A 27,536-nucleotide genomic window follows, 5' to 3' on the forward strand; every position below is an offset into this window, starting at 1 on the left:
TTAGGATTGCACTCATTCAGCATTTACTTTACAGTTCTCCATCATCAATATTTAAAAACTGCCACTATGATACATACATGACAGATAATTATTTTTTTTATTTAATAAATTGTAATCGAACTTTGCAAACAAATCCACTAATATTAAGAAGTTTCCGTTGTTCTTTTTGGTACAGCACATCAGCTAAGCCTCAAAAGGCTAAATTCTGGCTGCCAAGATATTTTGTGTGATCTCAATCAGTCCTCCTAATACATTATCTGGCTAATCTTTAACGATTCATTTAATTCCATGCTTGGATCATCATTCTCTTCCTGTAGAGTTTCATCAGTCCTTTCAATAATTTCATCCTATATAGCTGATGTTCTTTGGCTGGATGATGCCTGTTCTTTTGTAAACAACTGTCCTGCTGATTAAATGTGAACATCATTTACGTCCGCAGTAGTCTTCGTTTCCTTTATGAAATGATACATTACATCTGCCTGCTTCTGAAAAGCAGCATCTTTCTCAACTTTGCATGTACAATTTTGCGCGTCGGATGATTTCTTCTATGTTTCCATGTTATCAAAATTTCACACTGAAATTTAAATTTAAAAATTCAATTCAAATTATTAAATATGTAATCATTCTTTCAAAATAAACCATAATATCTGCTAAATAAAGATAAAAATAAAAAAAACAAAATATGAAGCTAATGAGAAACTAAAAAAGAATAACCTTTATAATATGTTTTCGAGCAGTTGGTGAAGAATTAGGCTCTTTCTAACAAATGACAAGGAAAAGTTTGACCTGTGATGGGTCAAACTTAAATGCTTGCCAAGTGCTTCTTGTACAATGACCTCCAAACCTCTCCCTTCCCAAACGCCAGCTAAGTCGTACTTCAACCCATTTGTGCAACACCATAACAGCACCGAAAACAAAACAAACATATACCAACTCATGGTGAACGTTAACCACATAACAATGCATCTGCAAATATCAACCATCATATTCAACAGTTTTATGTGAAGCTTACATTCTCTGTATATATCTTTCTTTTTGATGACGTACTGTGCGCATCTTTTATAACTGAACTATTGTGGACTTGTAATGTTGATTTTTATTTATTACTATCCTCAAGGTTGTAAATGCTTCTAATGTTTTATTGCATTGTTATTATTTGTTTTAATGTATCACTTAGCAAAAGCCATATTTTTAAAGGCATTACAGCCAAAACTGCCGATGTTTGGATATGCAATCCGTAGACAGTATCTAAAAATGGACTGTCCACAGTCAAGCTCCACTTCTTCTAAATTCTTACCAAGATAGAATTAACAGATGTTGTCGCGGACGCTTTGATTTCCCCGATGGAGGAATACAACCTCTAAAGTTTTAGCAACAGATAGAACCCCCCCCCCTTGTGTGATATTTTGAAGTTCTATTTTCAGTGTAAATGCTATTCGTACATTCTGCAGAAATAGCCATTAAAAATACCCCTAAAAATTAAATTCAACATCTGAAATGCCTTTTAGTTGGGCGGATTCAGATTTCTCCAAAGATCGAGAGGGAGGGAGGGCAATGCGTACCAGGCCCATAACTGGAAAATTTCAGGTGACGAAAGTGCAAAACTTTTTGTTAGTATAAAAAAGTATATGTTTACAACTGGTATGAATTCTACTGTGTGGGGTAAATCAAAGCTTAAATGACCAATGTAGACAATGCTGTTTTTACTCGAGAGAATTAATCAAATTTTGAAATTTCAACTGTTAACGAGGATGACAAGGTCCTCAGTGGAATGCAGCATTCCCCAACGGGGTACGGGGCAAAGCCCCAGAAGCCACCTTAATATTAAAAATATAATAAAGATTCTCAACGTTTTATGAAAATTAACTGAATGTAAAACTCAGTTCTTCACTTGGGGCATCCCTGCCTACGTGCCTCAAGCCAACTTTTTATACCTCTTTTGCCTTTCTATACAAAACGCGTGCACGAACAGACCAAGATTAATTGGGCAGTCTAGTCATTAAATAAATTGTATAAACATCGAGGATTTGGACTTAATATACCCTTGCAAATAACCTATATATGCAAACTTTGAATCCCTGCAACCCCTTCCCCGACGAAACAGAAAATAAATCTTCTACACGACTTTGAATTTCCGTCCATGCAAATATTGCCCACCACCCTCCAACTCCCGTGAAGAAAATGAAAAATTGGCACCTGTGTTCATTCTAACATATGGCAAAGTGACAAATTTGCATCATAGAAAGGGCTAATCCATTCCCCCCTACCCATCCTCAGAGAAATTGTCAAAAAAAAAGCCGTATTTCACTGTATACATTTTAAATAAAAATATAATAAAATCGATTAAATAAGGATAAATAGAAATTATATTAAGTAAAATAAAATAAGTATGTACTTCATCAAATGGATTTTTCTTTTCCAACAGTAGTAAGGTTATTGTGAATCGAAAATGTTCTTCCCAAATTCAATAAATACAGAGGAGGAATTTGTAGATGATAAGTAACACGTGGCTTTCTAGACATATGGAAAATGACCATTAGATGGTACTAGGTCCACAGAAGGATTATTCTAAGTAGTGCAGAATGTCTGTGTGTGTAAGTGCGGTATTAACTAGTTTAAACGTGCTCACAGCATGAATTCCCATGGCTTTTAAAACTCGAACTTCTTTGCGTGATACTGTACGTAATTGATGGATGGGCTGAAGAAGAAAGGTGAGGGCGCAAGCAACCACAGTCCATGTCCTGTGTATCATTTAAGGTATATTTATTTTTCTTCCTAAATTAAAATTTAAGTAATTTATTTTTAAATTTAATTAAATTTTTCAAAGGCCTGATATGCACTTACTTCTCAGAAATGTGCATCAGAATTTAAGTAAATATTTGTATTATTTAAGTTTCTTCATTTCCTGTAATCTCCAGCTGTACAGTAATGAATTATGCTGTAAATAATTAAAATTCGGTTAATTCCATTTGTTGACAATGGGTTTCTTGGGAAAAAAATGCTATTGTTAAAAAACTATTTTTCTGCAGTTTGATTTACAGCTTTCACTATAAAAATGCTCAAAATATAAATATCAGCCACAGGCATTGAATAAATATTTTGCCACAGTTTAAAAAACTTTCTGGAATAACACTTTTTAGCCCAAAAGGGGATATTAGTCTCGAAGTGGGATTTTCTATTATCAGTATCGAAATAGGGAATGACTTTTCAAATTGTTGACCCAATTATTATCGCCCTGTATTATTTCTAAAGATATTAAAAAACAAACAATCTGTATATATGGATGGCTGTTTCTCGCAATGTGAAATAATACCCACAGCCATAAAATTTTGAATAACGTAGCCCTCCACCAGAACATGTGCACTCAGAAGCCCGAATTTTAAATTAGTTTTATTATACATTTCGTATTTTATAAAACATTAATGAATTTTTGATTAAAAAGCTAAACAATTGGAAAGCAATCAGTGGCAACACTGCTCAGTATAAAACTTTTTTTATCTCTGACGTGCTAGACTGCTGCCATTCAGAAAAATGTAAGATATTTAACTTTCAATTTTAACTACCCAATTCGGCTCTATGAAAGCAATGTACTGCCACATATCTTCCACACACACGTTGTTCCCATTCAGTAAAGGTTACTTTCAGATTTAATCTGGAAGGTTATCGAGTAATAAACTAAGTAATTTAAGAGCTTAAGAATATTTTTTCATTCTACAGTTCCTAAAGATATTTTTTCTACTTTTTAATATGATTAAAGTTATAATTCTTAACACTATTGAAAATCCTAAAGATGTAGTGTTTTTTTCTTTTTTAATATTTTGTGATTTTGCTGTTGCATTGAATTTTATGTGGTATAAGTGGAAAAAATGTTATATTTAATAAATAAAGTTAACACACAAAATGTTAATAATAAAAAGACAAAAAAAAAAAAAAAAAAAAAAAAGTTTAGTAAGCCAACTTGCTAAGAAAACAGAACATTGATATGATGAACTAAGAAAAGACTGGAAAAAATAGAAATATGTTTGCTAACACTTAGTACTGCACTGGGAATTCAAAACATATATTGCTTTTAAAAATGTCATGACTTTACTGTTGATTTGTCCGTGGCATAAGTGCAAAGGAATCAATGCTTACCAATAAAAGCCCCCCCCCCCAAAAAAAATTATTAACAGAAGTGTGTGAAAGTGAAGACTGGTAGACTGCAAGCTCAGCAAGATTGTAAAAACCTTAACAAACCCTTTTGGGCGACCGTTAAATTCTGAAACCTTTCAGATTTTTTTTAAAACCTTAAGCACATTTTATTAATTAATATGTATTAAAACATCTCATAAAATTAAAACAAAACAAAATATTGGCAAAATTAAACATTAACAAAATAGAGGTTTTCACAAAATACCCATCTGATTCAGCTAGGTACTAGTGCCAATCCAAGTCCTCCCACTTATATCTTTGTTTCCTGTAGAGTTCCTGACTATGGTTTGTATTTTCAAGATTTATGGACGGATATATGATATGTCTTTGAATCTACCGCTTATCTGGATGTCAATTCTAAGACATATAGGAACTCTGTGAGAAAACAATGAAAGAGATAAAACATGCCTGAGCCACTGTTTTCAGCTTTTGCCAACTAAGCAGATGGATCGGATGCAAAAGCTACTTTTTAATTCCCCAATATATGAACCCCTAGCAGCCTATCTGCTCAACCAATCAAAATGAAATTTCAGGTATAGTTATTTGAAGGAATGATATAAAACAATGGAACTCTTGCAGTTACGGTTACAGTAAAAAAATTCAATATTTTTTTAATGGCAATACATTTTTTTTTTCCTGTGCAAATTCATCAGCACCATTAGAAAACAATAAATGGCATTAGAACAATACATGTAAGATGAAAATTGCCGTTGTAAAACATTTGCAAAAGAACAGCACTATAAGAACCAATCAGCCAGGGAAGAATCTTGGGTTCCTCAACAAGCATTCAAGATTCCCCTAACTTAACTAGTATTGAGGACATGGTAAGTTCTTGCCTCTGAACTGGTCATGACTATTTGGGAAATCATCTTCCTCATACTGTTTTGGCAAATTCATCAATGTACCCATTATTTGGCCTGGCTGGTATGAATCAACACCACCTCCATATTTGTCTAATCTTGGCAATTCTTCCTAAAACAGGCCCATCTGGGCCAAGTAGTTACGACCACTTAATGCTCAAAATTCAATCCAAGGAAAGCATGATTGGTTTTCTCCATCTGTAAAACATATACAAATATAACACAAACATCTGTAACACAATATCGTCGAAAGTCCTTTATGAAGGCATCCCTTCCCTTAGGCAGATAGAACTCATATGCTTTTCCATGTTCATATAACCTAACCTAAATCTCCAAGAATTTTGTTACAGATTTTGTATTTAATTTGCTATTTTTAGTGGAATTATAATTAAAATTGCTTTATTTGCCCATGCAATGCAGCACACGACGTGCTTTAAGAGAAAGCTATGGTGAAAAAGTAAAAATACAGGAGTACATGCATTTAACATTTAATAAATAGATATCTCATAAGTGTACTCTTTCGCTTTCCAGAAACCTCGAGAGAATACCAGAATGTTTTCATGCATGATTGAAAAGCTTATAAAAGCCAACACAAAACATCTCAGTTCAGTTGTTTAGATATCTGTTGTTGTTGATTGTGGTGAATTTGCAATGAGATCGGATTCGCTTTCTTTGCTTTGAATTGTGTTCTATTAACATTTTAGTAGTTTAAAATATAACTATTATGTGATATTGCAGGAATATCTGTGAGGAAAAATTTCAGCGTTTTGTTTTATTTCTTGTGATAAGGATAAATTTTAACTTTACACCAGACTTGTGCATTCAACCTATTACGAACCTGTACGTACGCAACAATATCCTTGATTCTAGACTTTATTAGGCACTATAAAAGAGAATGATTAACAACTGATGTTCAGAATTATTTTATTTGTTTTGTGTTATTTTTCTTTTAATCCTAAAATCCTTATTCATTAAGTGTTATTAAGAATATTTTTCTATTAGATATATATCTTAGATATTAGATGATAATATCAAACATTTTAAATGGCACGTATAAATAAAGTTCTCTCCTAAACAGAAGTGTTTTTCACTGCTCGCACCAGTGGTAGGCACGATTTTTAATGCACCCTCGCTGAACTAATATAAATGTACGATAGCCAGAGCGATTTACTTAACTCTTGTCAAACGGCGATATAGAGCAAGTACTGTCTGACCACGTATTCCAGATCTATGTAAACATCCGGTTTGGGGCAGAAGTGGGCACATCTATCAGTTATGTAGGGGTGAGTGCAGTAGCCCAGTAGACACTAAATGTCCCCTGACCTTCAATTTCACCCACACCCCTTTGACCTTCGAGAGGGAAAAATACCCGTGCTTTTCGCCCACACACCCCTTCAATTAAACTGCCCCATCTTGGCTCTCAGCCAAACTGTTCTCGCTAGCATGGTTAGACAGTAGTCAGTTGAGTTTAGGATTGTGTTTAGATTAGCAGTTTGCTAACCTTGAGCGTATCTAATAACACGCACGCATTTTTTGTTAGTGTGTGATCGTATTTTGAATAGACCACACGTAGACCGTGCATTTAAAACTACCAAGTAATCCGAAATAATTCTTTTCTTTTAAAACCCTTCATGGATAAATGTAAAAGAAAAAGAACATATTATTTTAACAATGAATGGGAACATCTATATTGTTTCGTTGATTACAAAGGAAAGTGTATTTGTTTGTTGTGTAATAATAGTGTTGCGATTCCCAAGAAAAGTAATATTGAACGACATCTTAAGACCGTTCATACCAATTTTGATAGTGACAATCCAATGAACTCTGAAATTAGAAGAAAAAAATTTGTTCATACCAATTTTGATAGTGACTATCCAATGAACTCTGAAATCAGAAGAAAAAAATTATTTCTTTAAAATCTTCAATAACTAACCAGCAAATTTTTTTACTAAACCACTGCAACAACATAAAGCAGCAAAGATCGCATCATATAAAATATCGCATTTGCTAGCTAAGAATAAAAAAACCATTTACAGATGGAGAATTAGTGAAAGAAGCCATGTTAGAAGCTGCTGATTCACTTTTTGAAGAATTTTAAAATAAAAAGGAAATAGTTTCAGGTATAAACACGTTGCAATTATCAGCACGAACTGTTACTAGAAGAATTGTAGCAATTGTGGAGAATTTGGAGGCAGAATTAGCAAATGATATGGAAAATTGTATTTTCTTTTCGCTACAGATGGATGAATCGGCAGACATGACAAATATATCACAATTTGCATGAAGATGGTATTTTTTGATTTTACAACAAAAGAAGAATTCCTTAAAGTTCTGCCATTAAAGAGAAGCACCAGAGGAGAAGATATCTTTTCTACTTTTAAAAAGTATATAACAGATGTAAAATTACCTGTACAAAAGTTATCGTCAATTACAACAGACGGGGCACCAGCGATGACTGGTAAGAAAAAAGGATTTATTGCCTTATGTAGACAGGATTCCTTATTCCCGAAATTTATTTCTTATCATTGCCTCATACATCAAGAAATGTTATGCGCAAAAACAATCGGTTTTCAACACGTATTTAAGATAGTAACAAAAATTATTAATTCCATAAGATCGGGAGCTATGCAACACAGATTGTTTAAATTACTTTTAGAAGATGAGGACGTTCAGTTCACAGATCTTCTTTTACATAATGAAGTGAGGTGGCCGAGCAGAGGTAAAATACTTGAGCGGTTTATCATGCTTTTGCCAGAAATAAAGGAATTTATTGCATCAAGACGCGAATTTTTCGAACAATTAGAAAATAAGGATTGGCTAATCGACCTCGGATTTCTGACAGATATAATGGCAAAGTTGAATGAATTAAATTTAAAAATACAAGGGAAAAATCAGCATATCACTGACATGATTAGTGCAGTAAATGCATTCAAATGCAAGTTAGTGTTGTTGAAATCCCATCTATTGAAAAAATCATTATCACATTTCCCAAATATAAAATATACCGTTGAGAGTTTCAATTTGAATAATGAAAATTTTACTGCTACATCATACTTAGAAATTATAGATAAGCTAATAGAAGAGTTTTCTTCTAGATTTAATATTTTGCAGCATTAGAACCCGTTGTAAGATTTTTCATAAATCCATTTAATGTTACTGAAGATGATGTCCTTGAAATAGTTTCAGTGTATTTCAAGCTTCATAATATCGAAGACCTAGAATTAGAAATAATAAACTTGCAAAGTGATATTATTTTAAAAGTGCATAGTCATGATAAAATGTTTTGGAACTTAGTCGATGAAAATAGGTATCCTATTTTAAGGAAATGTGCGATAAAAATTTATTCATATTGTGCAACAACATACAATTGCGAGTCTTTGTTCTCAAATATGAAATATTTGAAATCAAAATACCGAACAAAGCTTAATGACTCACATTTAGGTAATTGTTTAAGGGCCGGGAACTCTAAATATATCCCCAATTACAAGAAATTAGCTGAAAATATGGACACTCAAGTTTCACACTGAATTATGTATGAAACCAACAAAATAAAGTTATAAAACATCTGTTTTTTTTTTAATGCCCATTTATACCTGCTGATTATCTGTAAAATATGTGCCCTCGGTGATTTTCAAATTTAGTATTGCGCCCTTAAGGACAAACAGGCTGCCGACCCCTGGCTTGCACCATATGCATACCTTTCCTTAAAAGATATTTACTTATCTGTACTTAATGCAGAAGTGTCTGTTTATCAAAATAAGTGAAATAAAGAGATACCACAAAATTCAGTTTCAATGAAAGACTTTCTTTTAATTATCCATACATTCATGTCTAATGAATTCCACTGCAATTGGTACATCAACTGAAAAGCTCTCGTCTTCTTCATCCTGCATTTTTCGCAGTATCCGCTGCGAAAATAAAATCAAATGACAAATACAGATGGCAAATGACAGATGTGAAAGGGTGTGAAAAGGGTTTAAACTTCAAACAAACAAATAAAAAAAGCAAGGACCACCCATGTGTCCATGATATAAAGGGAAAATGCTGGGGGCACGTTTGGCCCTGCTTTCCAATTAAAAAGGCTCTTAATGCTTTTTCAGTATTTATTCACTGAGCAATTACATAAAATGTGCTACGTACACACATGCAAACAGATCACCCAGTGAAATAATTACAGGATGAACAGATCTTTCATCTTTAAGTTCAATTAATTAAAATAACAAAACCAAAAAAGGTTACAAAAATATTGTGCAAATTAGAGAACGCAGTTAAAAAACATTAAGACTAGTTCGTGTGCTTATATCACTGGGTTTCTCCCCACTAATCTAGGTAAGAAATGTATTTTAAAAAACGCATTTTTAGAAAGCCAAATCAAAGTTTGCATAATTTGTCAAAGACAAATTATTTCACTGGGCATTTCTTATTAATATGTTGTTTCCACTGAACTGGTGCAGTTAACTTTCTTTTCCACTCTGAAAAAGGAACTTATATGAACTTATGGCATAGAAAATCTGAACAAAAGTGCATTCAAATTTGTTAATGTTACATCACAAAATCAAATATACATTGGGTGGTCTCGTGGGAACGCCAACCAAGTACTCGAGCGGCGTACTTTTTTTTAGTTATACTGTAATCACAGTGATTTAAAAAGAAATCAAAGACTGCAAAAAAGCTGCATGTCACATAATGAACTACACACAATGTCTGAAAAAAGTTCAAAAAAACAAATTTTTAAAATGTCCGTAAAACATTAAGATTTTGCATTCTTCCAAGATGTTGAGTCTGTTTTCGATTTTGCTGAAATGAAGTACAATAGCCACAGAGGAGGAAAAAAAACATCAGGAAGAGAATGAAAAATTTTTTCTTCTTCTGCACCAGTTTCTCCCTTCCTCCTGAAAAAACACAATTTCGTTATCTGATCATATTTCGGATTCCGACGTCAGGCGAGAGACCTTCGGGGTGTACACGGAAGCGTTGGGATCCAGATTAGATTTGGCGACTTTCTCCTCACCCATGTATTTAGGTGAATACAGTAAGGATGACACAATTCCAGAGGACAGGCTGATGGCAGGTGGGTTTGAAGGATAACAGTTAGGACTGGAAGTGACCGGCATCACTGCCATCACCTCCGCAATCTTTGATTTCAGTTCATCAATCTCTTTGTCCTTCTGTGCCAGCAATGCTGAAAGACAGAAAATATGCATCATTCATATAATAATTTAATTAATAAAAATACACTCAATTTCAATACAATCTAGAACCTTCTGAATTTTGGAAATTTACATATTTCAGATCATTAATTTAAAATTGAGTACAATTTCATATAGAAATTTTATGATTAAAAATATGAAAGGTTGTTTCTAAAATAATAGCTTAAGGGAACTAAATCTTACCTCCCAAATAACCCCAAGTATTAAGATTTGTTTTGATATATTAAATGTTTTTCCCAATATAAGTTGTTAAAGTAATTTTGTTTTATACGTTAATACTTTAATTTTATAGAGACTTGTTTCATTAAATGTTTTATTTCCTATACAAGTTGTTCAAGTAATTTTGTTTTATGTGTTAATACTTTAATTTTACAGAGAAATATAGTTTCTTGTTCAATTACAAAGTTCTTTTGTTCAACACCTATATTTGCATCATTTATAATTCCCATTAAGCAATTAACTGTAATATGTTCAGTCCCAGTAGGCTCTTCATTACTTTCTTCACGATCTCTGGTTATGTTCTTGAGACTTGAGATCAAATTACAGATTTTACCATCTGGCTGACTGACGGAAGAATAATACAGACAATAGTTTTAGTAACAGCTAGCTGTTACTAAAACTTAAATTTTTATAACCTTGCAGTAATAATAATAATGTACTGAACAAAATCATGAGCTGGATCAAATCAGAAAACTAAAGAAATGCACAATTCACAATGCTAGCTGAGCTTAACCAGAATCTGATTCTTTCTCTTACATGTGAACAAAAGGAAACGAGAATGTGCTCCAAATAAGCACTGGTCTTCAAGGTTTCAGTTATTATGTATTTATAAGATAGAAAAATGCTGCCTCCCACAATAATACGAAAGTTGAAAATAAAAACACGATTCACTAGCTGCCACGCATTTGAAGTTGAAAATAGCATGCAGAACGATTCAGTATTGTATGAATAGTATGTATATGTTACGGTGAAACATCGAATGTGGAGCATGTCGACTTTCACCGGGGAATGTCAACGTTCACATAGTCGCTTGGTGTATGTCCGAAATATTTTCCAAATATTCTTATTTCTGACTTACACCGGCAAATATCGACATTCACCATGTACTAATGGTGAATGTTGAACATATAAGAATACAGTCAAAAGTCTTTAATCCGGACTCGTCGGGACTTCGGCGATTCCGGATTATCGATTTTTCCGGATTATAGATCATCAGTTTAAATCTGGTAAGATGGCATGCAGAAATTATAAAATTAAAAATATGAAACCGTAATTTATGAAATAAAAAACAATTATGATCTAAATGGTATCAAAATTTACAAAAAAAAAAGCTTAATATTTATTTGTTTACTTTATTAAACATTTCTTTCAATGTAAGTTGTTTAAGTTGCTTCGTTTTTTATGTGATAATACATTCTCTTTAATTTTATGAACAGACATAATTTCTTGTTCAAAGTTCCACTGTTCAAGTCCTATAATTGCTGTGTCGAGAATACCGACTAATTTGTCGATCGAAATTTTTTCATTTTCAATAACCTCTGTCACTTTCTTCGCTATCGGAAGCGAATTATAATGACGAGGAATTTGATTTAAATCATATCAAAGACGGAGTACATCGAGATGAAATACTACATTTAGTAAGGAATTATAAGCCAAATAAAATAAAAACATCTGCCCTGAAGATAAGGACAGTGCTGACAGATCAACTTCCAATTATTTGCGCGCCTGCCCCCGTGTTAAAGATAAACAAAGTTTAGATCAACAAACGTTGAAGTTTAAAAATCTCAACTAAATAAAGCAAAAATCGACTTATGGTATATTTGCTTGAGAACTGTATTATTCATTCCTACATTGTGTGAGAAAAAGGAAATAAGAAACTTTATAGGGAGGTTCAGATAATAAACCACTCACTTTGTTTCATTACTGGCATATTAATAACTCTTTAATAAAAATAAACTAACAAAAAAGTAACATTATATATATATCAATTGTTTCAAAAAAATAAATTGAATTTAAATACAATTTTAATTAATTCTTTGTACATATTTATTATACATATTTATATTTATTATTATACATATGTTTAAATATATATATATCAATTTTACACATAAATTGCTTTTCACTCAAAATTTGTATTAGCGTAAATCTTAATTCAGTACAAGTTCTTTGGTACTCTACTTTAGTTCTAAATCTCTTCGCTTCACGAACTCTTTGGCCTAACTTAATTTACCAGTTTGGCACCACCATTATTACTTCAGTGAAAGACGAAACACCTTCGTATTTATTAATTATTGTTCACTGAACGGGAGTTGGTTTGTTCCCTTGAAAAGACAACTAATTTCCGATCAATAGCAATAATTACTTTTTAATTTAATTTCTTTTTCAAAGTTTGAAATTTTGTTATTCATGATTTAATTCAAGTCTCTGTAAAACATTTTTAACAATTTACATTCAAGTTACTTTAAAACAATTTTCAGAATTAAACTTCTTACCTATGGGTTCACTCTTTTTAGATACTTCTACTAAAATTAATATTAGGAGATAATACAATCAATATTTATATATATATACATATATATATAATCTTTATAACAATTTTTATGATCTTTACAACAATTTTTCAGAAAATCTTCCAAATGTGTATTACAAATACAGGTATTATGGCAATGATGATAAAATGTACTATTTTTGATTTTGTAATCACAATTAAGTAGTTTGAATCTTGTATAAGGATTCATTTGCTTTGTGTTCAGTTTATCTTGGCTCATCTGATTAAAAAGGTTCACCAAATGTGTTTGTATCTATAGGAATAAAAATCCTTTTGATCTGCTGATTGAATTCAATCCCTCTGTCTCCAGCTTTGATTAAACCTTCTTTTCATTTTAAATTTATTATACTGCAATACCATATACAATTAAAAAGTGTTAAAATACGGTACCACTAATGGTATATTACATTATTTTCAGTGGCACAGTTTTTAAATGAAAGATTTAAATGAATGTTCAAAAGTAATGTAAAATGTTGTAATTTGAAAAGAAAATTACTTTTATGACGATCTCCATATTATTTATCATTTATGTGGTACAAAATTTAAACACCTAGTATAAGCGAAATATTGCTTTTAAAAAGCAATTCATACAGAATTACTTGTGGTATTTTACTAGCCTTCATCATACATCTCGCTTCTTCTTACTGATGCTATTTCATTGTAATAATATCATTTCTTCACTGCAGTTCTCATACAAATTTGAATTTGAAAACAAGCTTGACATTTCTAACATAATTATTTATAAATAATAAAAAATCAACTTACTTTGTGCAATTTCTAACTGACGTTTAGCTTCTCCCAATGCCGAGAACAGGTCGAGTTTTAATCTGGTCTCCGCACTGAGGCTGTTTTCGAGGCGCGCATTTTTCTCCTCCATTGCATTTAGTGCAGAAACCAAAGCTTGTGTGCTACCAATGTTCTCTTGGTAAGAGGACAAAGACTAAAAAAAAATTCAATATATAAGTCTCCTAATAAAATTCAACAAAACATTAAAATTTTTAAAATTAAACCTCACATGCAATGATGGATGAATAATTTGTCCCTTTAGTGTACATTGTAAACAAAGCATTAAAATTTTAGGAAACATTAAAATTTTTTTAATATTGTGCTTTTGTAGTTATTCTTCAAAGAAATAAATGCTTTAATTTTACAACTACTGAGGATTATTTAACATTCAGTTTCTCAAGTTTTAAGCAACTCTAAGAAACATTAAGCTTTAAATCATAAATATTTTTCTCATCATATATAAATATTATTCTATTAAAAAAAACAGAAGTTCGTTTATTTCTGCAAAATAACATTAATTTTCACACATTGTAAAATATTCTTGGAGTCGGGCAGATTTTGGGGTAAAACGAGTCAGAGCTGGAGTCGTTAAAAACAGGTCGACTCCGACTCCAGTTTTCATTGAACAGTTTGAATTTGATATGAAATTAAAATGAATTGAAAAAAGTAATGACGAGCTGAGTTATTATTTTTATTTATGAACTATATATATTAATAAACAGTTATTTTCTATTTTATTGACATATTAATAAATAAATATAAGGAAGGAGGATGGATGTGATATTTGCCATTAGTGATTAAACTGATTCATTTAGTTACAAATCTCACTGGTAAATTTAAGTAAGCAGCAATAGCAGCAAGAACTCCCAAAACTGATGCCATTCTTAGAAAGTGAGCAGGAAAAGGAGCAATTATTGATCAAGCAATGGAATAAGGAAGTACTATTTGATGATAAAGAGGTTGTTAGAATTAAGAATGTTTTTAGAAGATGTAGATAACCCTAATATTTCACTAACAGAAAGACTGTGGAATGATCTTGCAGAATTGGAAACTCTTCTTTCTACACTGTATATAGCCACAAAAAAGCTGCAATCTGAAGAATTAACAGGAGGTGAGAATGAAAGAGTGTGATAATTGTTCTTTCTGAAATGGAGGATTTATTGCAGAAGGAATCATTTCTTCAAAACTATTTTGCTAGACAATGAGATTTTGCTGGGTTCAATATATGCAGATACGAAACACCGAATTTTCTTGGATGATGAACAAATTAAAAAGGTAAAGAAAGCCATATATGAACTTTCCTTAAGAATGAAATTATTCTTAGAATAATTGGAGAATTTGAATCAGAACAGTCAAACTGCAGACACTGCAATTGAGTCTCTATCATCCTCTTCCAAAGATGGGTTAGATTTTGAGAAATATTTTTGGATAATATTGAAAAGGTTAAGGCAAAGCGAATGAAAATAAAGAACCAAGAGACTTTAGATACAAAAATGAAAAAATACAAACAAGATTTCTACACAGTTTTTGAAAAAATAGAGAAATATGATTGCACTTTTGAGACACCTCTTTTAGAACTTATAAAAATCTATCCTGAAAAGTTAAAAAAAGAAGCCCTAATAGTAAGAGCTCTTCCTCCTACTCAAGTCAGTGTGGAAAGTTCTCAGCTTTGAAATTTATCAAATCGGGTCTATGGGCCTCCAATAAAGAAGATTTTGACGAAGCTATACTGTTTCTTAGAAATAACTAATGCCAGTTTTTCTATTTCATGATAAATAATTTGCTATGCCATCATTTTTGTTTTCTCTGTAGCATATATTACTTCTTTCATATTAAAAAAAATAAGCTGTAACCCACGTGTACAAGTTTACACATATATATTGCTGCGAACTAATTTACAATATCATTTAAATTCTAAGAGCATATGTAAATTATATATGAGGGAGTTGGTCATTTTCCATACCGACTCCACAGCCCTGAGGGGGGGGGGGGAATTGCTTGAAATTCATACATGAAATTTCACTTTTGATTAATATTTAAACCACAACTATCTAATCAGCTCAGAAATACTGCCTTCAATGCTGAAAAAATTAAAATCACATAAATTATGCTTGAAATACAAAAACACACTTAAAAAATCCTATGCTATTACCTTTCAAAAGTAATAATAATAGATTAGACTGCAAAGGATTATAAATATAGTGAAATTACATTAAGACCTGCAGTTTCATCTATGAACATTCAGTTTTCAACACAATTTATTAAAGAAGCCACTTAGTTCACTTTTTGACACATTACTGCATCTTTTATATAATAAGCTTTGTTTATTTTATTAAGACTTTGCATTTTCTTAAACATTTACTTGGGACCTATAGTGCATTATTAATAGTTTTTCATGTTTTTTTTATTTTTCCTATATCCACATTAAAGGCATATATATATACATAAAATAAAATTAAAACAGACTGGGTTTGCATTTTCATTATTTCAGTATTTGCTTAATTTCTATCTTAATCAATCAAATTAGTAGATGTTTGTAACACACAAAATTTTTCTGCACTTAAATTCATGCTTGAATCTTTACTTTGCAACATCATTAAAATATATGTATTTCATTATGGATAGATAGAATTGTGCACACACATGTATAAACATATTTTTTAATAAAAAAAGTAAACTTTTAAATAGTTTGAACTAAATTTCTGCTGGATTTATGAAGTGGTTGTTTCATCGAGTTTCATTTTTGTTCTGCTTCGCTGTATCTGAGTATATTTTTAAAAATTTATCTTGATTTTAATGATTATTTTAAAAACATTTTTCATTTAAATTAATTTTATGCAATGACTGTTTTGAATTTGCTTTTAATTTTAATTTTAAATTATTACCATGAAATTGCAGCAGCTTTCAATGCTAGCTTAACTACCATTATAGTAGAATTTATTTTTTATTACTTTATTACATATGGGTATCTATATGGAATTATCTTATTGTTTCTATTTCACTCATGGCCACAACAGATAATGTATGTCATCAATTAGTTTTCATAACAAAGATTTAAAAATGTCTTGTACTGGATTATTTTTCTTTTGATCCGAATAAGAAAAAAATTTGTACCTGTGCCTGTCGTTCCATCTGCTGAATTTTTTCGTCTCGCATTTTCAAATCACGACGCAGCTGTTTCATATCATTTTCCAGATCTCTCCTACGAGACTTGCAATTTTCTGAGCATTCCGTCCTACATTAAAAATAAATAAATACATAATATCATTGCATGCTATAGATTCACAGTGATCTTTTTAAACAAAAATGAACAGTAATAATTTAAAACTTTACTGAGAAGAATAACTGCTTTTATACACAGATAAACTGCTACAAAGGAGATCAAGGAGATAATGCAAAATTTGCCTTAACATGCAAAATATTTTACAGATGAAAACCTAAATGGGTAACACAAAATGTGATACACAGCTGTGAAGCTTGAAAAATGAAAAACTGGGAGTTTTCATGTGGTTCTTGAACTATGTGGTAAAACCATTTCAAAAGAATTACAAACTGAGTTCCATTTATAATATGATTCTGATGTAAAATATATTAATGTTTATTTAAATATTCTAAATTTTATGTTCTTTGGCTAATTTAAATTTGTAATTTTCTTGCACTTTTATACTGAAAAAAATGCTTTTACCTACCAAAGTACTTTTTATAAGATGAAAATCATACTAAAAATCAACGCATATATTATTATGCAGATAAACAATGCAATGTATTGTTATACAGATGATGTAAAACAAAATTAATTACAAACATTAGCAAATTAAATACGAGTTGAATTCCAGAAAAAATTCTACAGATGTCTACAGTAACTTATGACAATTTGTTAGTTGATTAGGTTAATTTCTTATTAAATTTTATTTAAAAAGATCACATAAAATTTAATAACAGAAAATCACTAGGGGTGAATAATGCAGCCTCATCTCTACATCTTTGTCAAAAAAAAGAGCTTAAACATTTATAGGTGTTTTGGAGAAAAACTATTCCCAGGGCTTCAACAAAAATATAATTTCTGGAACTTTCAGAATGTTATCAAATTCGAAGGAAATCGACTGTCAGCAAATTCAAAGGAAATCACCAAATACCAACAAGCCTATATAAGAGTGTTTCTTTTTTATTACTTAGCTATCATTAGAACACCATTATCAACTGAAAATGCAAAAATAAATACAAATGGATGAAGTAATGCTCCTCCAAAAAAAGAATAGAACATACAATAAACAAATACGACACGAAATGCATTAAGTAAGAAAATAAAAAGCAACTACGAGGCGTATTCGGAAACTAAGTACCATTTTGAGAAAAAAAAAAAAAAATAGTAAAATAATTTTTTCGAATCAAATTTTATTTTTACATGAAAATACATGTCTTAAACTATTTTTCAACATAGTTTCCGCCAATGATCAAACACTCGTCATAGCGTGTGACCAGTTTTTGTATACCATCGTCAAAGAAACTTCCCGCCAGTTTCGATAACCACGACTCCACAGCATTTTTCGTGTCATCGTCAGATCCAAAGCGCTTGCCCCCAAGCTCATGCTTCATGTGGCGGAACAAGTGATAGTCGGACGGCGCCAAGTCCGGGCTGTACGGCGGGTGATCTAACTGCTCCCTATGAAACTGTCGAATTAATGATTGAGTAACACCAGCAGTATGGGCCGAGCATTGTCATGGAGCAACACAATTCCTTTACTGAGCATTCCTCTTCATTTGTTTTGAATGGCATGCCTTAGTTTTGTTAAAGTCTCACAATATCGTGCCACACTAATGGTTTCACCTCTGGGAAGAAATTCAGTAAGCAAAACACCTTTCCTATCCCAGAAGACAGTGCACATGATTTTTTGTGATGACATTGTCATTTTGAACATTTGTTTTTTCGGAGAATGAGTGTGTCTCCACTCCATCAATTGTTGTTTCGATTCTGGTGTGAAATGACACACCCAAGCTTCATCACCTGTCTCACAATTTGGTTTAAAAAGTTTTCTCCCTCATCACTGCACCGCGTGAGAAACGTCAGGGCACTACCAAGTCGCTTTGTTTTGTGAACATCAGTGAGCATTTTTGGAACCCATCAGGATCACAGTTTGCGATAATTCAAGCGGTCAGACACGATTTCGAACATAACAGTACGTGAAATTTGTGGAAATGCCTCTGAAAGAGTTGTCATAGTGAAGTGTCTGTTCTCATGAATTGCTTCATCAACTTTCCTTACCAAATCATCGGTGACAACAGAAAGCCGACCACTCCGAGCCACCCACTTTCTCACCATTCCATCACTTATCGCGTATTCACCGTAAGCTTCTGTCACTTGACGATAAATTTCGGCCGGTTTAACATTCCTCGCGTTCAAAAATTTAATCACGGCACGAATCTCACAGTCAGAGGGAGAACTAATTGTCTTAAACATTTTGAATGTGCACAGCAAACTGAAAACACAACATAGAGCAACCAAAATGGCGACAATTGAAAGTCGGTGAACAAGAAAGACTAGTGCGCATGCGCGGGATGCCTACCACAGCGCTGCGACGGTGCTAGAATGAAACCGTACTTAGTTTCCGAATACGCTACATATTATAGCGATGGTCTTAAAGCCAGTGATCATGCACACACACTGACCCTTTTTACATGTGCACATCATTTAAAATTTACTCCAAATCTCTGAGGATTTATCATTACATAAATAAAAATATTATCTAACTACTGCCAACTGATAAAACTAAATCTTTACTATTAAATAAAACAACTTGACATTAAAAGCTCTAATAGCTCTTGCATTTCTTTTATGAATAAAAACTGATAAATAGATGAATCCAAAACTATTAAAGTGTCATAAAATTACTCTATAAGATCATAATAAACAGAATTTTATCCTCACATACCTCGCAGTTGCCATTGCTACAGCTCGGGCAGCTGCCGCTTCTTCTGCTTTCTTAGCTTTCCTTTCTGCTGCAAGCTGATTTTCATACAACGTACGCATCTTCCTTTCTTCCTGTACACGTTTCTCCAGAGAAGAGATAGTTTGCTTGTCTTGCTGCCGCGCTGTCACTAAATTGTGAAGCCTGCAACACAAAATTCAATTATTCATTACCTAATAAGCAATAAGATTTTATAATGAGAATGGGCTTCACTTTCCATTTTCATCACAAACATGAGAACAAAAATGCTAACTAAAACCCACTAACAAATGTATTCTGTGTGATTTCATTAAAATTTATACAGGCAGCTAAGAACAGAATTATAAATATCCTTATTATTAAATAAATAAAAAGCATTAAATTAATGAATATATGCCTTTGTTATAATTTGAATACATAAATTTTCAAACAACTAGCAATGTGGGACTGTTATTAACAAGCGTTAAACTGACATATTGAGTACAAAGGTTTAAAAAAAAAATACACTAACTGTAAATATCTTGCTGATTGCATAAAAATAAAATGATATAATCTGCATTTATAAGAGCAGATCATCTTGTTAGTATTATTATTAAATTAAAAGATCCTAATTCAGAACAGATTAAGTTTTCTATTCTAAATAAATACAAACAGAAATTCTTTTTACCCATAAGGAAAACATTTTACTATCTCTTTACTCGATATATAAAAAGATAACTTGATATTATCACTTTTTTTTTAAGAATTTAATTAAGTCAGGAATCGAGTATATTAATTGCTTTCTTAACAAATAGCACAAATTAACTGCAGTTGTAAATAAAATAAGCAGAATAATGCATTTGCAACTGTTATTAATTTTAACTGCTTCTGTCATTTGGCATTTTAAACAATTTAGTATTTTAATTTAACCTTTTCAGGATGGGTGGCCACTATATTGTCAGTTGAAAGGATGGGGTTGTCCGCTTTAATGGTCATGTTTTCCCCCTCATTTCCAGGCTAAAAGATTGGGATGAAATGTCAAATGGAGTTTTAACCATTAATCTCTTTCAAAGGCCTTTGTATTACATAAATTTTCCCTCATTGAGGAAAAGCATCTAAAAGTTTAGTCACTTATTCCTACATTTCCCTTCTTTCTATGCAAGAAATTCACCCCACTGAGAACCGATTAAGCAACACACAAGGATCTCTGTTGCAACAAGAGAGTGATTTCTTAAAGGGGATAAAGCATTAGGTTCAAGATTCCTGTTCTTTCAAGCCTCTTACAGCAGCCAATGCCTCGTCCTCAAAAGGTTAACAGATATAAAGAGTTATTTTGATTTGTTGCTACCTTTTATTTACATATTTAATTAATTGTCAACTGGTCTTGGATGAGGCATGTGTCATTATTAAATACTTCCTTTCATGCTTATATAAGCAACCTTAAGTCTTAAAAAGAGATGGAAAAGCTTCAAATAAATACTAACTTTAAAAAAAGGGGGATTTTTTTACATCCTTCTTTTTTAATATGCATAATGTCGGCGGTACTTTTCCATTTTGCCAGTGCAAGTCATAGAGTCACTAAAAATGGTACAAATGCCAAAAGGAATATCCTCGTTGGTAGCCTTTTATGCCTCATTTTCAAAACAAGTCGTAGCCATTTCTTACCAGATTGATTGTTTCTTTCAATACTGGCATACAATTACATAGAAGTTTTACCAGATAGTTCAATTGTATGCCCTAAGGCTTATTCACGGTAATTAAGTCAATTAGAACACAATCGCACCGCTCACCTGAAGGCAAAAATATAGAAAAGGCATAGTCAAGGGTTTAAATTCATCAATTCTGATGAGAATGCACTAACGAAATAAAGCACTGTGGTTTTACATAATTTCCGAGTAAGCTATTCGTATGAATTGAAATAATTCTTGCATTTAAACCTGTATAACAAATTAAAATTTAACTTGCAATTAATGTACATAATTTACTGAGAGAATTTGATTTTTGTAGCGTAGTTTATGTGAGATGAGATCACTTGGGATATGAAACAGCAAATCAGGATGTTGTATCATGAAAGCATAGTAAATTCTTAAATTAATGTCTTTTTACAAAATTTTAAACAATATGTTCAAATACCTTTAAAATAAAAATTTCTTAGAACTAACAATTTTTATGTGTAAACTGCTTGGCGAGATTTGCGCCGGCAAAACGGAAAAATACCATGTCAGTAAATGGTACATTAATTCATTAATATTAATACTATTTTATTACACGGGCACTGTTTTATAACTCTTTTTAGAAACAAATGCAAAATAATTACTAGAATTATTAATTTTTTCACATGTAAGTTTACATCCTATGACCAAACAAGCAAATGTTTACTTCTATGTAATGTTAAAACAATCAAAAGTCATGCCTTTCATAATTCATAAAGTACTCATCAAATTTGCTTAAACATATTAATATTTCTTCAGTACTTTTTTTTTTCAATCTTCCTTTAATTCTCTTAGCATATAATTAAATACTCTGATCTACTTCACAAAAACTACTAATGCATGGTGCAATAGTACACAACTGTAGCATAGTTTTCGAGCACTTAAAATTAGTATACCTACAAAGGAAAAGTTCTTCCAAAGATAAAGAATTAAAAAAAAAGAAAAAAAAAAAACTATATAAAATATTGCCAACCCATTGACAATTAATCACATATATGCAAATTTCATTTCATGGAGACAAAAAAAAAAAAAAAAAAAAAACGCACTGTATGTTTATAAGCTAAATCCTAGTCAAAAGTGCAATCAATATACATTAATTTCAAAAACTAAATAATAAAAAGTATAAATTAATGCCATACTTGTGTTGTAAACTTTCATTATCTTGCTGTAGCTGAAGAAGCTCATTTTTTATAGAACGTTCTCCTACAGATATGCTATGTATCTGACTTCTGAGGTCCTGTTCACACTGCCTGCTGGATTGCAGATCAGCTTTCAGCCTTTTTATGTCAGCTTCTAGCCTATAGACCAATTATGTATATTTTAAATTAGCATTGCAAAAGGACAATCATTTTTAGAAAATATACATAACAAGAAGAGACTACAACTATATCTTACGTGAAATTATTTTCAATAATTAAATAAAAATAATTCAGCATCATAATATTTTTGCAGACACATCCACACAGGTTCTTCTAACTAAAAAATAATGCACTTGTTTTGGCTCTTAAAGTAACCCCCAGAGCGGTCAATGTGTTAAGATAATCCTGCTACTGATGGACAATGTGAAATTGATTTTCCAAAGTTTTTTTATGAGAGATACATCCTACTTTCTGAAACTCATGATAAAATTATTGTAATCCAAAGAAAATCGATACATAGTGAAAAAAGTGAAATTTTAAGTGTGTCAATTATTAATATACATTCAAAAGCCAATTAACATTTATCCCACTTTAATCAAATAAACATGATGCCACCGACTATAAATTCTTAGATTAAACTATAAACTATTAATAGAGAGATACTATAAAACAAACTATCAACTGAGGGGGCGGGGAAAAACCACTTATAAATAAAAGGAAAATTACAGTAGCAGAGAAAAAGCACAGTTTAGGATGACAATATTAAGTACATGCATTTTTCATTCTTTAGCTAAATCAAGGTCTTTAAGTAAATTACATAATTGACAATCTATATCCCTATCCCTAAAAGACTGTAATAATGTATCAAAAAAGGTCTCTATCCTTTCTGGCTATATATATAAACTAAAAATGGTACAGACAACAGCACAATCCTGCATGGAGATGGGGAAAAAGAAAAGGAAAAGAAAGAAACTACAGCTATACTTTTCTCTGATCAGGAATTACTTAGAAGATTGCAGTAAAAATTAGATTTGAATTCTCGGATATTAAAAATTTTAAGGCAAACGCGATGCAAGGCTTAGAGCTTTTCTCTCCCCCAACCTATATTAATCACATCTTTTACTCAAAGAACACACCACTTAGTGTAATATGAAGAGACTGCATTCTTTCTACAAGCGCAATATGAACAGAAGCATCCTCAGTGAAGTACATTTTTGTGTGCAGCAAACAATTCATTAGAACTTGGTTCAAAGATTGCAAATTAACCTTACAGCACACGCACTTGGCAATTTTAAATGAGCACGCGCGCGTCATATTTTTTTTTTGCCACATCAGTTATGATCTGTAATGACCTTAATGGATGGCACTAGTTTACAGAATATATTGTTTAACAAAAGCTGGCCGAATTTGGGTAGAGATGCTTGTGTCTTTCTCTATTAATAAATATTTTAATCTTTTTAGTATGCTTTACATGGAGAAAGTTCCAAAATAAAACCATTAAAGTATACTCTGGAAATCCTCTTTTACAGCAAACCCAAAAAAAGTACAAATTAATTTAAACAAAGAATAAATTCATGCAAACCACTATAAAATTTAACATAAAAGATCCACATTAAGATTTTAGATTTTGTTTTTAGGTATTAAAAAAAAATAATTTTTTCATTTTAATATAATTTAAAACATTATACCTATAAATTAAATTAACTAATAATCATACAAAAAAAAATATAGGGTGAAACAAGAGGAAAGCCTGAAATAAAAATTGGCAAAATGGTGCACATTTAAAAAATTATTTTTAAATAATATATAATTTAAAATCTCTATAAATTAAACTAAAAATAAAGTTTCAAGTAAACGAGAAAATTACCACATCAAATCTTTAAAAGATTTAAGATTTTGGATTATACGAAAATATGAATTAACTTCTAAAAATTTGCAATTTTTAAAAATAAAATTTTTTTAGAGAATTTTATTAAGATATTTTTTCCCCAAGGAAAAATGTCATTTAGCCATTAATGGAGCACTAGGTATAAATGGGTTAAAAGGAGGAAAAAATAAACATCTTTCAAAATCTCAAAACTAAGAGACACTTGGATCCTTACAAAATGGACTCATAGCAAGTTTTAGTCCTCATTCCGTTACAGAGGTGAGATGAACCACAGCTACTAAAAGCAAAATGAAACATTTTATGTTGTATAAGATTGATAATTGCTTATTATTTTCATAAGGTGTCTCCCTTCCAAGGAATATTAATTTCCCATGTAGGGAAAATAATACCACAAATTTTCAGACATTTTTAATTTTTTAATTCTACCGAACACTACTTATTATTAAGAGGAAAACACTCCCCTCAATAATAAGTAGTCAGTGTGAAATAAGTAATAACTTTTAAAAATATATACTATCCTTCTAACATCAAATAAAAGTGAATTAAAAAGTGAAGAAGGAATTTATACAACCATTAAAGTAAACCAATATATACACATGTATACAGAATACACATAGTATACAGTGCATGCAGGACAGGTTGAAAAAGATGAAAATCAAAGTTTGCAAAAAATTATGTTACAAAAAAGAGATCTTCAACTCATGTAAATTGAATATCTTATATCTTTTTTTAAATGGATTTAAGATGAAACATATCTATTTTTCTTTAACATAGACATGAATAATTTCACACCTTCATTTCTTCATTTTACAGCATAAGAAAAAATTCTGATTAAAAAAAAAAATTGAGTGAATTAAAAAATAGTACACAAGATGTTCAACCACATAATCAAAAAATCCTACCTAAAAATAATTAGAGTGTTACTTCAAAGTATTATTTAACTAAATCCATTCAAATAATAACAAACATGGAAGTAATGAAAAATGTCATTTAACTTGCTCAGTTTTTAAAAAGGAAATATAGCAGACCAATATTCAACCTAAATTTCATATATTATGAGATAACATGCATAATGTTTTACAGAAATTAAACAACAAAAATATTATTCTATAGTCAGCATAATTGTTTGTAATACATGGTCATCAGCAAAGAGCAAACATTATGTAATCAGTTTAACAATATGGAAAAAAAATCACTCTTACAGTTCAGAGTTTGATAATACACAAAAAGAAATAATTTATGCTTTTTACATAATTTTGGGGCAAAATATTGTTTTTTCCCAAAGGTGCTTGAACTGACGTTTTCACAAAATATGAACGGAAAATTATCAAGAGATGGAAAAATTTTGGAGTTCAAAATAAGACTAAAATTATATTCAGAAAATTCTTTTAATAAAAATAAGTATACAACAAATTCAAATCATTTTATAATATAGAGTTTAAGAAAAAGTCAGATGCAGCTGATAGCATATACATATGTGTTAAAAGATTTTTGATTTAATCAAACAGTTATACTATAGCATTTAAAAATTATACAGTACAAAGTCTGTAATCCAGACTCGTCGGGACTTGGCGATTCCGGATTAGTGTTTTTTCCGAATTATAGATCATCAATGTAAAAATTTAAAAATTTAAAACAATTAAAAATATGAAACCATAATTTATGAAATAAAGAGCAATTATGTTCTAAAGGGTATCAAATTTTACAAAAAAGAAGCTTAATATTTATTTGTTTACTTTATTAAACATTTCTTTCAACGCGCGCATGTGTAAAGCATACATTGTGCGCATGCGTAAAGTTTGTGGCTTTGAGGTCCGGATTATAGATCATTCCGGATTACACACTTTGTTCTGTATTAAGCAAATATTAATGTAATTTTTTTTTCAAAGATTAAGCTAAGATTAGAGCAAATAATACTGAAAGAAAACTTTTATATCAAAACTTTATATTCCAATCAAAATACATTTACTTTACTACTCAATCAAACATATTTGTAGATATTAGCATTTAAATACAAAGTGCACTTCTTTGATCCAGGACCGTGTGTTCTGGTAACGTATGCGATTTCAAACCTATCACAAATATGAAATATTGTGGCTTTGTCATTTGATACCATGGCCATGCAGTTATTAGTTGCATTCAGGATAAAAAATCATTTCATGGAGCAATTTTTTTGTTTTACAGCCCTGTTATTTTCTTATATTTAGTTGTGTTACATCCATTCAAGGTATCAAACATGATGCCATAAAAAAAGTAATAAAAACTTAAATCGTTATACATGCTAAACTATAAAAATATTGTTGAGAAACATTAACGTGTGTATTCTTTCTTGTTTTAAATTTATTATAATCTCGATATCACATCAAATCCTGCATAGACTGAGCTTGCAAGCCCAAGGGTTGGCATATGTTTCATTTATACATGGGAAATTCTTTTACACTTCTATTTCTATTTTCTGTATTGCAGTAATGACCAGATCACAAGGTTGTTGGTTTTAAAAGCTGCAACTTATAATTATCTGCAAATACAATAGATTGGGGAAAAAATCTATTTCTACAAATTAACATTACTTTAGCCACTAGATGGAAAATTTCTGAATCTGTTTGAACTAAAAAATGTGGTTTTTAAACATACCTTTGAACTACAAAACTAGATATAAAATAGTTTAAAATATTTTAATAAAAAGGCAGAATGTGCAATGTGTACTGAAAATTTTAAAAATAATAAAATATAACAGATATACAGTTGATGATAAAAGGAATATTAAACCCTTGACACACAATGACATCTTCATTGATTGCATGTTGGCACTGTAGACTTTGACATCTTTAAGATGTGAAGAACTATTTTCGGCGAATCCCGTGCAGTATATTATTAATGTTACACAGCAATGTAAATTTGGAAAAAAATTTTCTTTCTCTAAACTTGCGCACGAGTTTCCAAATTAAATGGTATTCTTCAGACAAGTATTTTATTTGTATGTCAAGAAATAATTCTCTAATTTCTTAGAGAAGTTTTACAAAGCTTCAAGAAAAAATAGTATTTTATCTGAATTATTCAATTAACATGCAATACAAATATATATATATATTAACATGATAAAACAGTATGATGATGTTATTCCCACAATGATCCCCTCAGAAAATATACAATTTTACAAAAAAAAAGGAGGGTAATGAAGATATACAAATGACAAAAAATGGGAAAATAAAATAATTCATCAGATAAATAATAATAAAGCTGTAGGAGATATAGAAGCTCATATGCAATCAGAA

General features: G+C 30.9%; 1 protein-coding gene across 3 annotated transcripts in view; it reads right to left on the reverse strand.

Moving 5' to 3' along the window:
* Nucleotides 1-8,835: 8,835 nt before the first annotated feature.
* Nucleotides 8,836-27,536, reverse strand: part of LOC118203640 (macoilin-1) — a 210,542-nt gene continuing 191,841 nt past the window's right edge. For all 3 annotated transcript variants that reach the window (XM_035375934.2, XM_085827300.1, XM_035375925.2), the window contains 5 exons: nt 22,374-22,532; nt 19,529-19,708; nt 16,713-16,833; nt 13,578-13,752; nt 8,836-10,233 (listed from right to left, as the gene is read on the reverse strand). In XM_035375934.2, the coding sequence (XP_035231825.1) occupies nt 9,971-10,233; nt 13,578-13,752; nt 16,713-16,833; nt 19,529-19,708; nt 22,374-22,532 (898 nt within the window). In that variant the 3' untranslated portion in view covers nt 8,836-9,970. The remainder of the gene's footprint in view (nt 10,234-13,577; nt 13,753-16,712; nt 16,834-19,528; nt 19,709-22,373; nt 22,533-27,536) is intronic.

This window comes from Stegodyphus dumicola, chromosome 11, assembly GCF_044657685.1.
Source record: "Stegodyphus dumicola isolate Sdum_Otavi_A_Nest chromosome 11, ASM4465768v1".
Lineage (NCBI taxonomy): Eukaryota > Metazoa > Arthropoda > Arachnida > Araneae > Eresidae > Stegodyphus > Stegodyphus dumicola.